Raw genomic sequence first — 16997 nt, 5'->3', positions numbered from 1 at the left:
AGGGATAGCCGCTTTTTAATTTGGTTTTTGGATGAGCAGAATGATTTCGAATGGGCAAATGCTCACATTCTGGATGATTGTTGATTAATAACAATTAATAACTATTTCCAGGGATAATTCCATTTTGTTATAATGTTGTTAAAAACTGGTATTGTATATGAAATGCTGCTAATTATATATCTACATGTGTGTGCACACTTGACAGTCATATTTACTTAATTTATCTAACTTTTAAGTTGTTTTGGATGTTTAATTATTGATCATTGGGTTTTATTTGGAAAAGTAGAGCAGATAAATATTAATTGAATATGGAAGGATATGCCTACTTTTACACATAGTGTGTTCATGTGCATTCATTTGAATTTGCATGTGTGTGCATGTTTCTATTTGGAAAATTGCAAATTTACTTATTTGGAAGATTTATATATCACCAACTCCACAAAGTATATATGCATATTTGTATATATTTATTTAAAGCATAGATATCTAGCCTTTTTGTTGCCTGGGCCACATTGAGTGAAGAGGAATTGGCATGGGTCACATATAAAATATAGAATATAGTTAATGTATATAAATCACATAATAATTTAAAAGATTACAAACTTGTGAGCCCGGTAGTTGTCCAGGGCCATATGCAGCCTGTGGATTGGAGACACCTGATTTAAATTATTTATATGACTGCCAAAATAAAAAAGTAAGAATGTAATTACCAACTATTGTAAGTATTACAGTATAAAGAAACCTGTTTTAAATTTGAATCCCATCCCATGACACCATAGTTTCTGTTCCCCATGGTTTGTGATTTGATTGCTGCACTTTTATCTCTAGCTTTTGAATTAGTATAATTGTTCTTAGATTTATTTTAGGAATGATTGAATAGAAACAACTTATTTTAGAAATTATATGCTTATGGCAGCATTGTCTAACTACAGTGGGGATCTAGTTTGTGTCTCAAGAGTATTGTTTGGGATCACATAATTCAATTCTTGAACCCAAGGGTCAGCCTCAATGCTCCACAATTAGGATTTTATTGGGTGTCCTCATTTTCTGATTGGAAAAAAAGACCTCTCAGGAATTCTCTCACCACAATTCCCTTCAAAACCTAAGAGTTAGGATTAGGATTGAAGTGGAGTCGGAGAAGAAAAAGGGATATTGACTGTTGGAAAGCTGACTATACATCTTAAACTTTGTGTCCCTAAACAAATCATTGCACTTGTGAATTTAAGATTAGGTGCTTGGGATGCAACTGAATCTAGATTCAATCCAGCACTTGTCTAATTTAGCAGCTCATCCAAGTGCAAATCTTACTTCAGTGGAGCCACTTAGTGCATCTAATTAAGGCAGCTGCAGCTGATGAAACCTCTGAATAAACTTGGTTAGTGACAACAGGCGCTACCAAAATCCTTCTGGAGAACTTATGCAATCTAAGTAGACAATACAGCATTAGATAGATTACTAGATAAATGGGGCTGGATCTCATTTGGTGCTTTTGGTAGCAAAGTTGCCAAGTGTCTGCAGCCAATTTGTTGAGAGGGTTGTTGAGTAGAGGTTCGACTAAAGGACCTCTAGGATCCCTTCCAACTCTGTTATTCTGTATTCCCATTAAATTCAGACAAATGCATCATGCCAGGACTATGTATGAGAAAAGGAGTGTAGTTACTCAACTATGACATAAAATAATACAAAGCATGCAACCTCTGAAGTTGCATTGTTTTCTTGAATTAAAAAAAGCGTAAAGCAAATGAGAAAGTATGCAACAATATTAATTTGTTCAGCAGGTCATATGGTATTTGTTCAGCAGGTCATATGGTATTAAGGAGAATCGTGAGGAAAAAAAGATTATATTATTGTTCTGATTGCTGATGTGGCAAAATGCTACTCTGGCCGTCAATTTTGCACCTAAGAGGACATTCGTAAGGCCCTTTTCTATGGTATTGAGACAATGAGCACAAAATCCAGTGTTAAATTTCTATGGAGATTCTCAGTCATCCAGGTCATGGTTGTCCCAAAGGTGCTTTCCAAAAGGCAACTGAACTTTCTTGGATTTTCTTGAAGATGTTTCATTTCTCACCCCAGAAGCTTCTACAGTACAAGAGTTCAGCAAGGCTTCATGGATAAGGACTGAAATATCTAAGAAAAATCAAGAAAGTGCAATCGCCTTTTTGAAAAAAAACCTTTGGGATATCCAGGGAAAGATCCTTGGATGAAGAGTTGCCAACTGGCTATCTGTGGGAATACCTTTCTCTAAGAACAGCCATCTGTCCTACCAAGTCAAATAGGGTGGGGGCATGCTCCTGGTCCCTTCCTCCAAATATTGTCATCTGATGGGAGCTAGGAAGTGGCCCTTTTCTGTGGCAGTCCTTGCCTTACAGAGCAGTCTTTCCTCGGAGGTTCAGTCAGCCTCCACCTTTTTAGCCTTCCACAAAGCATTGAAGACCAGTCTTTTCCCTCAAGTGTTGGGTGAAGACTAGATCATCGCACATCAGAAGGGATTTGATGCCAGGCTTTTGTTGGTTTTAATGTTTTCATCAGTTTAGAGCTTTCATAGGACTTTACATACTTTTTAATTTTTCATTGGAAGCTACCCACAGCAGTTATAAAGATGGAAAGCTGCATAAATATTTTAAATAAAATAATAAAATAAAATAAACTCTCAGAAATTCTGAAGAGATCAAAACTTTTTTTAAAAAAATAAAGGTTCTCATTAGTAATTAAGCCAACAATGTTGTCTTTGTTGTTTCTGCTATGGTCTAGCTATGTATATGCTAGAGGCATTATTTCTCAATCTTGGCCACTTTAAGGTGGGTAGACTTCAACTCTCAGAATTTTTCAGCCAGCATGGCTAGCTGGGGAATTCCGGGGGCTGGGGCCTGAAATTCAACCATCTTCAAGCTGCCAAGGCTGAGAAACACTGTGACCATTGTCAGTAAGGAGAGAGATAGAAATCACTTAATGTTGGATGAGAATAACATATATTAGGACATCAACAATCTGTGAAACCAATTCTACCATGAAGCCAAGATTGTGAAGGTTTATGGGACTGAAGGATGGCCTTGATGGCCTCCAAACCACATGGATATTTTTCAGCAGCCAACCAACAGGCATCTGATTTATTCATCCAAACATCTCAGTTAAAGAGACATTTTTCAAGAACCAAACTTCTTTCTGGGTTGATACTTGACCATTGTGCCAAGGGGAACATTACTTCCTTGGAAGTCTGCCGTCGCGAGTGTGATTGGTCCACTGTACTTGTCTGTGTAGGCATCTCTTTGTTCAGTGCTGAACCAACGTTTCCCCTTCCATGGGTGGACCAAATGGGAATATTTAACCTGGAAAAGAAGAAAGAAGGTCAAAGAATAAATCTTTTACAATGTGGTTTTATTGTCATTGGTCACTCAAATCCAGCCCTCCTTGTGATATTTGCAGCATACAGGATGGGCAGGACAATTTAGAAATTGTAAGATCCTGTGAGAAATTAGTACAATAATTATGAACAATACAATGATTCTGAAAACAGGTACAAATTTATTTATTTATTTACTTATCTATATGCTGTACTATCTCAATCACCAAGATAACTCTCTAGGCGATTTACATTCTGGGATTAAAAGGTAACTTTACCACTTACTGGGGAGGATATTCAACTCAAAAGGATTAAACCATCAAAATAAACTATTAAGAAGGTGATTCACCACAGCCTACCCCAGGGCTGCTGAAAAAACAAAGTTTTCATAGCTTTTGGAATGCCCAACAGAGTTTGGGCCATGTGGATTTCAGAGGCAGACTCAGTTCCAGGAAAGGTGTTCCTCCTAAGCTCCACAAGATGAGACCATAGTGCTTTACAGCTCAGCCCCCCAAACCCTCCCAATCTTGACTCCATAGCAGAGTTGGAGTCAATGGGCTGGAACATGAATGCATAAATGAGTCCAATTTTTTTTGTAAGCCACACAGAATCAATAAGAGTGAGTGGGCGGCCATATAACTTTTCTAAATAAAATAAAATTAGAAGCCTACCAAATGAAACAGCTACGTGAACTGAGAAGACATCCAAGTAGCAAAACAGGTTAGATTAAAATACTCTCCCCGCCAAGTTGGTTAATAGGAAAGGAGAGTGTTCTTTGGGTAGTTTGGGCCTAGGTTAATAGCCAATTAATATTTCTTCAATAGGAATGCTTGCTTAAAAGTGAGCTCCTGATCACTCTCTCTGAAATATCCAACAGAACTAGCAAAAGAAAGGAAGGGAGGCAGGGAAATAAAAGTTGGCTACTTTTGAATTTGGAGACTGAGATACAGGTTGAAAAGATGGAGAGTGGAAAAGGATGCTACGAAAGATGATGTCAGGAGATCTATTGTCCTGTAGAAGAGGGGTCTGCAAACAGGAACTTTTAAGACTTGTGGACTTCAACTCCCAGGATTCTTCAATGGCTGGCTGAGGAATTTTGGGAGTTGAAGTCCACAAATCTTAAAGTTGCCAAGTTGGGGGACCCCTGCTGATAGACCAGTTGCTATCACATAAACGAGAGTAGTTAGCCAATTCTAGTTGGTCTCAAAAAGCTAGGCACCATCCAACCTGGTTAGTATTTGGTTAGAGGTCTTGCAATAATTCCAGAACAGTAGAGTACATTAGGAAGTTTTTTTTAAAACAACAACAACAACAACACCCTTCTGTACTATTGCTAAAAAAACTACACTGATGTGTATGTAATTGAATCATCAGATATAATGTGTGATTTGAAGGAGACTTTATCTTTTTTCACCAGTAATACTTAGAGGAAGTACAGCATCAATGAGAAAGGACTTTTTTTTTTTTCATCTGAAATGGCCCTGCTGACAATGCCAAAATGTGTGGGAGAGATATCACATGCTTCTGTAGGGCATTCAAGACAACAAGAATCTTCCTAACCCTTTGCAGTTCTTCTTCTGTCAGCTGATACTTCTTCCCTTGGTGCGGAACAAGCATGTCTTGAGTTGTAGTGGTCCTGAAGGTGGGCACTCCAGGCCCTGAATGAAAAACAGAATAACAGAGTTGGAAGGGGCTTTGGAGGTCTTGTAGTCCAACCCCCTGGTCAAACAGGAGACTCTATACTCGTGATGGCAAACCTATGGCACGCGTGCCAGAGGTGGCACACGGAGCCCTCTCTGTGGACACGCACGCCATCGCCAGCTGCTCTTCTGGTTTATGGCACACACATGAGCACCAGCCAACTGGTCTTTGCAGGTGCTGGAGCACCGGGAAAAAATAGCCAAAACCAGACCATTTGGGGGCCTTTTTCAGGCCATTTTGGGCCAAAAAACAACCTGATACTGGCCCAAAAAAACCAGCCTGAAAATGCCCCCCAAAAGGGCCTGAAAACGGCTCAGAAAACAGCTGAAAATGACCCAAAAAACAGCCTGAAAATGCCCCCCTAATGACTAAAAAACAGGCACGTGTGCACCGCCAGCTGGTCTTCAGGTTTCTAGCGCTCAACATGCACACATGCATGCACATTCCGGTTTGGGCACTCGGTGCTGAAAAGGTTCGCCATCACTGTTCTATACCATTCCCGACAAGTGGCTGTTCAGTCGCTTGAAAAACAGAATATTTAAGAATCAAACATTGCTTTCCCTCCTACAAAAAGTCACAAAGATTAAATGAGAGTTACGCCAAGATGCGTCTTGAATGGAACAAAAAAAGGGGTGAAAATTATCTCCTCTCCCAACAAACTGTTAGTGTTCACACACATAAACTGACTTACAGTTCATTGGCCAAGCAACTAAGGAACACATGAAGCCACAAAAAATATTGGTTAAAAATAGCTGAACTTAAATCTGTTGAGTGAATTCAGTCACTAGGCTTGTAATTGACCTGATTAAATGAATTATGTAAGCATACTAACTGGGGGACTCTCACGAATTCTTCTCCTACAATAATTCCAAACCACAACTATACATAAAGATACCTTGTTATGTTTTCATGATAAACATCACCTTTATCTTTTTCATATGGAAATATTAGAGGCATATATTTTCCTGTTAATGTTTCCACCCCCAAAGAATATTTGTTTTTCATAGGATTATGAGCCATGGTGGCGCGTTGGTTAGAATGGAGTACTGCAGGCTACTTTTGACGACTGCTGGCTGCCAGCAGTTCGGCAGTTTCAGTCTCACCAGCTCAAGGTTGACTCAGCCTTCCATCTTTCCGAGGTCTGTAAAATGAGGATGCAGATCATTGGGGGCAATATGCTGACTTTGTAAGCCCCTTAGAGAAGCTGTAAAAGCGCTATGAAGCAGTATATAAATCTAAGTGCTATTGCTATTATCTGTTTATTTCAATGTGATATCTCCAGTGGCATCTTTGGTCAGAGGTGAGAATGAACAATATAATTTTATTCTATCTAATAAACATTCTTTTGGCAGAGCTCTTGATATTGGAGGGCTGGTGAAAGTGGATTTGATGATACAGGAGGTACTTTAGAGCATAGAATCATAGGGCTGGAAAGGACCTTAGAGGTCTTCTAGTCCAACCACTGTTCAAGGCAGGAGGCCTTATACCATCCCAGTCAAGCTATTCCACTGATTCATTGTTCTCATGGTCAGAAAATATCTCCTTATTTCTAGGTTAGATTTCTTTTTAACAAGCTTCCACCCTGACTTCTTGTCCTGCCCTCTATTGTTTTAGAAAATAAGTCAGTTTCCTCTTGTCTATGGCAGCCTGTCACGTACTGGAAGACAACTTTGCAACTTCATCATTTCATAACTGTAGAACTAAATGTGGTGCCATCTCATTTTTTTCAAAGGGAAGTCTGGCAACCAATTTCTTTGCTGGCGATTTCTATGTACTGTATGCAGGTAGTCCTCCTCTTACAATTGAACCCCAAATTTGTGTTGCTAAGCAAGACAGTTGTTAAGTGAGTTTTTTCCCCAGTTTATGACCTTTCTTGCCACAATTGTTAAGTGCATCACTGCAGTTAGTAACACAATTGTTAAGTTAGTAACACAATTGTTAAATGAATCTAGCTTCCCCATTGTCTTTGCTTGTCAGATGGTTGCAAAAGGTGATCACCTGACCCCGGGACACTGCGACCGTCATAAATATGAACCAGTTGCCAAGCATCAGAATTTTGATCACTTCGCCAATGGGGATGCTGCAATGGTCGTAATTGTGAAAAACGATCATAAGTCACTTTTTTTTTTTTTGCTGTTGTAACTTCTGCCATTAAACGAATGGTTGTAAGTTGTGGACTACCTGTGTGTGAATGAGAACCCCCTGTAAGACTTGGCTCTTGAACCTGAAAAAAAATAGGATTGTACCTTCATACTTGATGAAAATGTGGCTATCAGTTGAACTTTTGTTTTTGGAATCCATTTTGTGTTTTTCAGGAGGTGGCTGATAGTCAGAATGATGGATACTTTGAAACAATGGCAACTGTTTATCTCCCAAGCACAGCTTTGTTAGTGGCCGAGTCCGTGACTGGGTCGCGAAGTCCTTAGCATTTGGCTTAATAGAGAGAAGACATGAATACTTTTATGTTTTTACTACCAACCTGCCTTCCATGGAGGACCTGTATACTGCACGAGTCAAAAAGAGGGCTGTGAAAATATTAACAGACCCCTCACATCCCGGACATCAACTGTTTCAACTCCTTCCCTCAAAATGACGCTATAGAGCACTGCACACCAGAACAACTAGACACAAGGACAGTTTCCCCCCGAAAGCCATCACTCTGCTAAACAAGTAATTCCCTCAACACTGTTCAACTATTTACAAAGTCTGCACTACTATTACTGTTAATCTTCTCATCACTCCTTATCACCCATCCCCTCCCACTTGTGACTGTATGACTGTAACTTTGTCGCTTGTATCCTTACAATTTATATTGACTGTTTCCTAGTATGATTTGATTGCTTATTGTACCCTATGACTATCATTAAGTGTGGTACCTGATGATTCTGGACTCTTGATGAATGTATCTTTTCTTTTATGTACACTGAGAGCATTTACACCAAGACAAATTCCTTGTGTGTCCAATCACACTTGGCCAAAAAAGAATTCTCTATCTATCTATCTATCTATCTATCTATCAATCATCTATCAATCATCTATTTAAGTGTCCTAAATCTCTCCCCATTCACCTTCATTCAATAATCCTGAATTTAAAAGCACATTAACAAAACTATTTTCTTCTCTCCGTTTTCTTAACATTGCAGATATCATAGTAAAAATGTGAATCTCATTGCTATATGATTTACTGTTTAGATAGCTTTTAAGTCTGACCCAGATGACTTTCTTTAGGCTCTTAACTGTTATACATCTCTTTTCCTTGACAGCAGCTGAGGATAGGAAATAACCTAGAAATATAAAATTATAAAATAAAATATAAAAATATAAAATTATAAAAAGGAAATAGCTAGAGCAGTGTTTTTCAACCTTGGCAATTTGAAATTGTGTGGACCTCAATTACTAGAATTCCTCAGACAACATGGCTGGCTGGGGAATTCTGGGAGTTGAAGTCCATGCATCGTTGAAATCCACAGCTAGAGGGCTAAGTTCTTAGCAATGAGAAGAAGAGCTGGGTATTACCTCTTTGTAGTAAAATTGGTTGTTGGTTATACTGGTGCATCTTCTCTTCTCATTGTGATCTCCTAGGAGAATAAACGACTCATTCTTTTTGCAGTTAGAATAGGATGGAGGGTCTGGAAAAATCACAAAGATAAAGAAACAGAGGGAGACTTAATCAGAACTGTGATTCAATCCTGGGGTTTTTAGTGCCCGAGAAGAGAAGTAAAAAATGTAAATGGTGAGCAGGCCAGGGTCCAAATTTTGTTGATTCCCATCTCACCTCTTCTACACACATCTTTTCAGATGGACCCATCCCATACCTCACTCAGGCATGTACACAGAGAGGGGGAGTCAAAAAGTCAAGCTATTTTACCTGCAGGATTTTGATCACATGTTGTGATCACCATCCCGACGTTTTGACCCCTGACCCCATTCATGCACATCCTTTTATGTGGACGAAAAATGTGGTATAGGTAGTCCTCAATGTACGACCACAATAGAGCCCCAAATTTCCATTGCTAAGCAAGAAAAAGTTGTTAAGCAGCATCCTCACAGGCACAGGATCAAAATTCAGACACTTGCCATGTGTGTACCACAGTTGCAGCATGTGATTGTCATTTGCCATTTGGGGTCAAGTGATCGCCATTTGCTATCTTCTTCGCTTAACAACTGCATGATTCACTTAACAACTGCAGCGATTTGTTCAACACGTGTGCCAAAGAAAAGTTGAAAAATTGGGTGCAGCTCACTGAATCGCTTTACTTAGCAATGGGAATTCTGGTTGAATTGTGGTCGTAAGTCGAGGACTATCTGTATTTCTTTCACAACCATCTCTTGCCCATTTCCTCTGGGTGCCCAGATTTAAAAAAGACTAAATAATATCACAAAGAAAGTAGAGAAATGGGGAATTGACTAGGGGGAGCATGGCTCGAGCAGTCCATTTCTAATGCACAAGGGGCCATTGAAATAATGAGCAGTGGAGCAGGAAGAAGCTTACATCTTTAGAGGACAGCTCCTTTCTTCATACAGAAGCACCCTCCTCTGAGCACGTGGCTTCAGGTAACAATCACTCAGGTACAAGGAGTGAGATCAAAGGAAGAGGAGGAGGAGGCCTCCAAGGGTAGATTCAAAATATGGGCTAGAAGTTCCCCATACTCCCCTAGAAGTTTTGAATTAAGAATAATATCTCTGAGCATGGAGAGTACAAATTCCTCTCTTTTGCCCTGTGAAAAAATGCACTGTTGAAAATGGAATTAATTGAGGGATCCCTGGTGCTCTATGAGCTTGGTTGTTTTCTTGTATAGTGGCACGATGCAAGCTCAGACAGTACTCTGAACTACAAATATTCTCCTTTATGGAGAATATAAGGTCTTTGACCTTATGAGCCTGTTTTGACGACTGGCACAAGTGATGACAGAGAGGTTTTGGGAAAGTTCTTGTCTCATCTTAGGGAAATGAGTGAAATGATCTCATCTTAGTGAAATGAGGAACTTTCTGTCTTCCTTTCTCTCTTGTTCTTCCTTCTTTTCAAGATGCTCTTTAGACAGAAGTTAAGATATGTCTATACTTATGTGTATATTAAGAAATCTATAAAAATCTAGTAGCACTGTTGTTGTTTTTTAACTTACAGGTGGTTCTCAACTCATTTAGCAACCATTCAAAGTTATGATGGTGCTGAAAAATGTTAGGACCGATCATCGCACTTACAACCATCATAGCATCCTCACGCGATCAGATTCAGGCACTTGTCAACCAGCAAGTAGTTATGATGAATGCAGCCTCCCAGGGTCATGTGATCATTATTTGTGACCTTCCCAGCTGGTTTCCGATAAGAAAAGTCAGTGGGGGAAGCTGGATTCATATAACAACTGTATGATTTGCTGGATGACTACAGGAAAAAGGTAATAAAATTGGATATCATTCCCAACAACTGCCTCACTTAGCAGTGGAAATTCTGGTCCCAATTGTAATCATAAGTCAAGCACTATTTGTACAAAGGTGTTGTGGTTCACTGGCAGCAGGTGCAGACGGCTGAGGTCTCGGAGAGCAAGGACTCAGATGAGGGGGTCTGCATGTGGTGAAGGGACCATCAGGACCATCAGGGAGTGGAATGCTGCCTTTGGAGATTGTGGAGGCTGGCAGCAGTGATGAAGAGGTCCCCAAGGAGCCTGTGCCCAAAGCGCGTGCACACAGGGATGCTCAAAGGAAAGAGCAGCTGCAGCAGCACGGGCGATTCAGGAGTAAGGCTGCAAGGTAGTGGCCCCTCTCTTAAGAGATAAAAGCCAGCTGAGAAACCGGAGTTCTTTGCAGGAAGCAAAGAAGTTTTTGCACTCAAGCCTTGTGGATGTTCGGAGTATCTTGGTTGGTGTTTGAAGTCTCTTTGTGTTTGAAATATTTCTTAGTAACTTAGTAATATTTCTTAGTATTCTTAGTAATATTTCTAGTATTCTTGGCAGCTTTGCACAACCTTCGTTCTTATCAGAGACAATTAGTTTGAAACAGCCTTTTAACCGTGAAGGAATGGTATTTGTAAAGAATCATTAAAAGGTTTTGCTGTTACCTCTGTTTCGTGTTTGTTTCCTTGGAACAAGGTTTGGGTCAGAACAAAAGGAAAAAGAAAAAGCTTTCACGAGTTGCCATCCCTTCATCAGATGCAGATAATTTCTTACGTATGATTTCAATTACCGTACATCTAATGTTCCTTTTCTTTCAAATGTCATTTCTTTCAAATGACATAATGTTCCTTTAGCATTCATTAACAGCTGGGCGAAGACCATACTTTACATTCAAGATTATGTCATCCATCCACCTACCCACATGTACGCACATACACACACATAGTTTGTATCTCTGTGTGTGTAATGGTACATTGTGCTATTCAGTATTACAGGTAGTTCTTGACTTACAACAGCTCATTTAGTGACTGTTCAAAGTTATAACAGCACTGAAAAAAATGACTAATGACCATTTTCACACTTACGACCATTGCAACAACTCTAGGGTCACGTGATCAAAATTTAGACGCTTGATAAATGACTCATAATTATGACGGTTGCACTCCCCTGTGGTCACATGATTATCATTTGTGACCTTCTGACAAGCAAAACCAAGCTAGATTCAACTGTTACTGACTTAACAACTGCAATGATTCACTTCATAATTGTGACAAGAAAGGGCGCTCACTTAACAACTGTCTGTTGCTTAGCGACAGAGATTTTGGGCTCAGTTGTGGCCATAAGTTGAGGACTACCTATATTTCACTATTACAGGGGTTCTGCTAAATTTAGATCTCTAATATATGTATTGTGCCAGGGTTAACCAAATTGAATATTTAACTGAGCTGGAGGCACTGCCTGGGTTGTTTTAATCTTGGTTCCCTCCCTCTCACCATACCAGGTTGGTTCCATAAGTATGATTCAGACATGATGGTAGAAAACCTGTGCTGCCCATCTCCAGGATGAATATTTGAATGGTGCACCACCGCTGAGGCAATATGTGGGTCATAGCTGTTGGAGAAAACTTGAATTATTAGTGATTAAAAATAATGAACTTAATACCTTATTAGATTTCTAAGGCTGCAAATCAAAGAAAATTCAAGATGGTGCACAAAACTTGAAATAATAAAAACCCAGTGCAGACATCAAATCGCAAGATAGACAAAGCTTACGCAAAGCTAGAGTGTCAGAAATGGCTATTAAGCATTGAATAGAGAAGTGTTTCTCCACCGTGGCAACTTTAAGATGTTATTGTTGGCCGAGGAATTCTGGGATCTGAAGTCCTCACATCTTAAAGTTGCCATGGTTGAGAAATACTAGAATAAGGGATGAATCTCTCTACAGAAAACTGTTCCCCCTCAATCTATCATAATGACACCATGACAAAATGTACACATACAGTACAAATTACTTCAACTGTAACCTCAATAGCATTCTCCAAATATATACTATACATTATTTTCCAAAAGGAACTAATTAGAAAACCAGACTTTGTTAAATCCTTAACCTTGTTTCTATATAAAACAGGCTTTAACAAATTAAGAACAACAGTTCCAGTTAACTTTGCTGGCAGGGAATTTTACATAATGCAGTCGCAATGCAGATTGGAGGATTGGGGACAGTTGGTATAATCTTAGTCAACAATTACAGCAAAGTCTTTTAATTGTATAAATTTAGAAAGGTCAAATCTCAGGAGATGCTAGGCTCTTTAAAAACAGAGGTGATGATGATGATGATCATAATGATGATGTGATAATGATGATTTAATTACCAGTAGGTGGCACCATGTAGCTGACTTGGCTAAGCTAGGAGACTATAGTAACCAGACTACAGTAAATATCTGGGAAGCCAAAGGCTATAGGCCAAAATGGATAGATCTTAGACTTTAGGCTAGATATATCGTAGATATGTGCACACATACCCCCCACACACCAGAAAAAGGCAATGATATTGTAAATCACTTCCATATTGTTTAAGCAAATTGATTCATTACATCCATGTTAATCCCCAATAGTCAAACTGGAATAAAAAATAATTTTACTTTCTAATTTTTCAAATGAACTTTTTTTAAAATCAGAGAGGACAGGTAGCAGCATTAAGAGGGTCATAATATAATTTAGGGTCACACTGATAAGCCTTGTTGCATGGCATCTTGGAAATCTAGTATCAGAAAGATAAATTACATAGATAGTCCTCGACTTACAACAGTTTGTATAGGGACTGTTCAAAGTTATAATGAACTGAAAAAAGTGACTTATGACCATTTTTCAGACTTATGACCATTGCAGCATCCCTACGGTCACCTGATCAAATTTCAGGTGCTTGGCAACTGAATCATATTTATGACGGTTGCATAAATCAACTTTTGTGACCTTCTGACCAGCAAAGACAATGGGGAAGCCAGATTCACTTAACAACTGTGTTATTAACCTAACAACTGCAGTGATTCACTTAACAAATGTGGCCAAAATAGTAAAAAAAATGGGGCAAAACTCATGTAACATCTGTCTCAAGTAGCAACAGAAATTTTGGACTCAATTGTAGTCATAAGTCAAGGACTATCTGTAAACATTTTAAGCAATTGAAACAAAATCATGAGGATAACCAAGGGACATCCAGGTACGTTCCTTAGAAGATTGCTTAATGTAGAAAGGAGTTTGTAACTCTAGGAGGTTTGAAATGTATTATAGTAGCATGACACACAACAGCCTATAGCCTTCTCCATTCCAGCCATCCTTTTCTGGGGCAAGTGTTACATTGCTTACCGTTGGCCTTCAGGTTTCTGGACAGTATATGCATGCTTCTGCTCACTCACTGCTTGGAGGTGTCGAGGGTCACCAAAGACTATAGATACCACATCCTGAAATAGGAAAATGCGTGAAGTGATCCAATGCTGCAAGTAATGTCTTTCCATCTTGTATTGTGGTGCTATTAGCAAAAGGTGTTTTTCAAATGGTAGGCACAATTGTGTGGAGTGAATCCACCAATGGCTGTGATGTGGGTGGCATTTCTCATCTTAGAAATAGTCTACCTCTGATTAACGCTGCATTATTGCTTCCATGTTTCCCTAGAAATGTTCAGTTAATCACTGTCAGAAGAGGAATGCTCAATTAGCTGGTCCACCAGGGCTCAATTAGATGGCCCACTAGATATTCACCAAGGTTTTCCTTATGTTGGGATGAATCTGCCAGTAGCTATTAGCCATGTTAGCTGACTTGTATCTTCATGGGTAGAAATGGTCTCCCTATGCTGTCCCTATAGCATCTTAGATTTTGAAGGCCAGCTGTGGAGGTTTTTGAATATCTATACTGTTAGCAGCTATATACGGTAGTATAATAGCTATATAGTATAACCAATGGATTAAACTGATGTGCTTGACTGTCAGGAAAAAATATATCTTTGAAGTGGTGGGACTTTCCTTCTTCTGCTGCTGCTGCTGTAAAAGTAGCTTCTGAACGATCCTTTCCTGGGAGAAATTCCTGATTTTCCCCCTGCTATTGGCCAAAGCTGAAACATTAAATTTGTCCTTTCAATGCATGTCCTCAACTATCAAATATAACTGATACAACCAGGAGTCAGTGATAGTCCTGTTTTTTAAATGAATGTATGTTTGTTCCTTCTTAAAATAGTAGTAGTGGTTGACCACAATAAATCCCATACTTTAATTTATGCTGTGTAATCGAGGGCTTTTTGCTGCCAATGCTCTTTTTTATTTATTTGTTTATTATTACATTGGTATGCCACCTATCTCGCTGTCCAAGGAACTCAATATAGTGATAAAGGGAGAAAACCATGCCCCTATCCACAATGTCTATCCCTTGCATGTTTTTCTAGCTCTCTATTGTCTTTTTGAAGTTAAAAAGCCCTCCAAGTTTTAATCTATCCTGATAACAGAGTATTATAGTCATTTCTCATCTGCCATTGAAGGCTGGGCATGTCTCCATCTTTCTTATATTAATTTTCTATAAAGATCTAGTTGTATTATATCCACAGTTGGGGGATCAAAAATTTCCCTCCATCTTTCCTTAGAAACAGTTAATCCAGAACATTTTCAGCTCTTATTGATTTTCTACCAGTGCTCAGGTGAAAATTGTTGTCATTAATTTTTTTTATATTAAAAATGCAATCTCATCCAATTTTGGTTTAATGGAAGTCTCCCACCACTCCACCCCTGTAGGCCAGCTTGTTCATCTATACCTCTCAGGATCTGTTACAGCTAATTCTTCTTCCCTCTGCTACAGGGGTTTTCAAACTTGACAGCTTTCTTGTGGACTTCAATTCCCAGAATTCCTCCTCCAGTCATGTTAGCTCAGGAATTCTGGGAGTTAAAGTCCACAAGTCTTAAACTTGCCAAGTTTGAAGATCCTTGCTCTACTACATAATGAGACCATCTTTCCCTCAATTTTTTTTTGGCTGAGTTCCCTGTTTGATTATTCGTGGAGCAGATGTGTCTAATTTAGCTGCATTTTTCTCCTCCTCCTGATGTGAGAATGAATACTTTGTACATCCCCTCCCTTAGCTAAGCCTAAATTGGTAGCTAGGAAATACAGGTCAGAGGCCAAGTAACCCGAGACACACTTACCTCATTGCAGGTCTTGATTGGAGGTGCCCATTCACCTGTGAACTGTGATTGATAAGAAGTGTTGAAATAGTTATGACCATCACCTTTCAAGGTTAAACCACCTCCTGCCAAAAAAAAAAAAAAGATCGGAAAATCCATCATGGTGGATCAATCAGAATAGCTATCTAATCAGGCTTTTATTCCACTCCCCCTTTGCCAGATCAGAAAGATATAGGCAACAGATCCATGTATGAATGTTCATGTGTGAGAGATATAAATTATACTTCAGCAAGTGAAGTCTTCTTCAAATGTGGTTGAGTCACCTACCACATGCCAAAATTGTTCCAGCCATTCAACCATCCAACCGTACAACCAACCCACCCACAATAGCTTCACAATCTGTCTGGAAGAGGGAAGCTTCTGCCAATTTTAACAGAGATTGAACTCCAGCACTGTTTTTTGCACATCGCTGCTCCATCTAGCTTAATATTGTTTATTTTGCTTGGCAGCAGCTCTTCCAAACTTGGCTGAGAATATTTTAATTGCAGAACCTAAGATCTCCTGCATGCCAAAGAGATGCTACAGCTCAGAGGTTGAACTTTGCCTGCCCATTTTACCTATTTTATGCATTCTGCATATGATCAGTGGCACTTGGCTGATAGCCCTGGTCAAAAGATTCAGTCTAGGCCCACTGCAGAGATGTGGAAACACTCTTAAGTATTTAGAAAATTAAAAGCAATGCCCAAAGACTGTCCAGGTGCCATTCTAGGCAAACATCACCATTGGGATATGTCTTCACAGACATAAACTGCCTTGGTGAGCCGCTGTTTACAAGGTTTGGGCTTGCTGTAGGTTTGGCAAACGTACCCAAGTGTAGGTTTGGAGCCTTGACTACAGGTACCACCCCTTCGTAGGCTGGGTAGGACTGCTGGTAAAGGGTCTCTGGCAGGGGTTCCTTCTCTTTGTCCCCACTGGGAAAACTGTCGTCCCACTTGTCTACACGGTTGGGAGTGGTATGCGGGAGGCTAGGAGGATAAGAATAGCTTTCTCGGGTGATAGAAGTGAGGATGCTGTGGCGGGGATCTGCATGCATTTGGAAGTTGGATATAGGTGGATAAATAGCAGATTTGACATCCAAAGGCCAGCTTGGATATGACAGGCATGATTCTGAGCGAGTGTCCCAGGAATCGCCCATTTCTTGGTTTAGGACATCAGCACATTTGGGAGGCAGAATGGGTTGTCGCTGGTAGGTGCCCCATCTAGGAGGATAGTCTATACGATAAGGGGAGATTACTGTGCTACCCTCAGGCCTCTGGTCAAAGCCCACCTTGAAATGGGAAGCCCTCAGGAAAGATTCAGAGGCCAGAGGACCTTGGATTTTTTGGGAGGAAGTAGAGGGCAT

General features: G+C 39.7%; 1 protein-coding gene across 1 annotated transcript; it reads right to left on the bottom strand.

The window, feature by feature from the left end:
• Positions 1-3146: 3146 nt before the first annotated feature.
• Positions 3147-16997, bottom strand: SAXO5 (stabilizer of axonemal microtubules 5). The gene is made up of 5 exons (XM_087964161.1): positions 16463-16997; positions 15617-15720; positions 7226-7477; positions 4904-5044; positions 3147-3329 (listed from the first exon to the last, which is right to left on the bottom strand). The coding sequence occupies exons 1-5, from the start codon at positions 16995-16997 to the stop codon at positions 3147-3149; spliced, it is 1215 nt and encodes a 404-aa protein (XP_087820287.1).

The sequence above is a fragment of the Notechis scutatus genome, chromosome 1, assembly GCF_049901735.1.
Source record: "Notechis scutatus isolate UNSWTSFEM ecotype Mainland chromosome 1, rNotScu1.2, whole genome shotgun sequence".
NCBI classification, from domain to species: domain Eukaryota; kingdom Metazoa; phylum Chordata; class Lepidosauria; order Squamata; family Elapidae; genus Notechis; species Notechis scutatus.
This window is presented reverse-complemented; position numbering and strand designations above follow the sequence as displayed.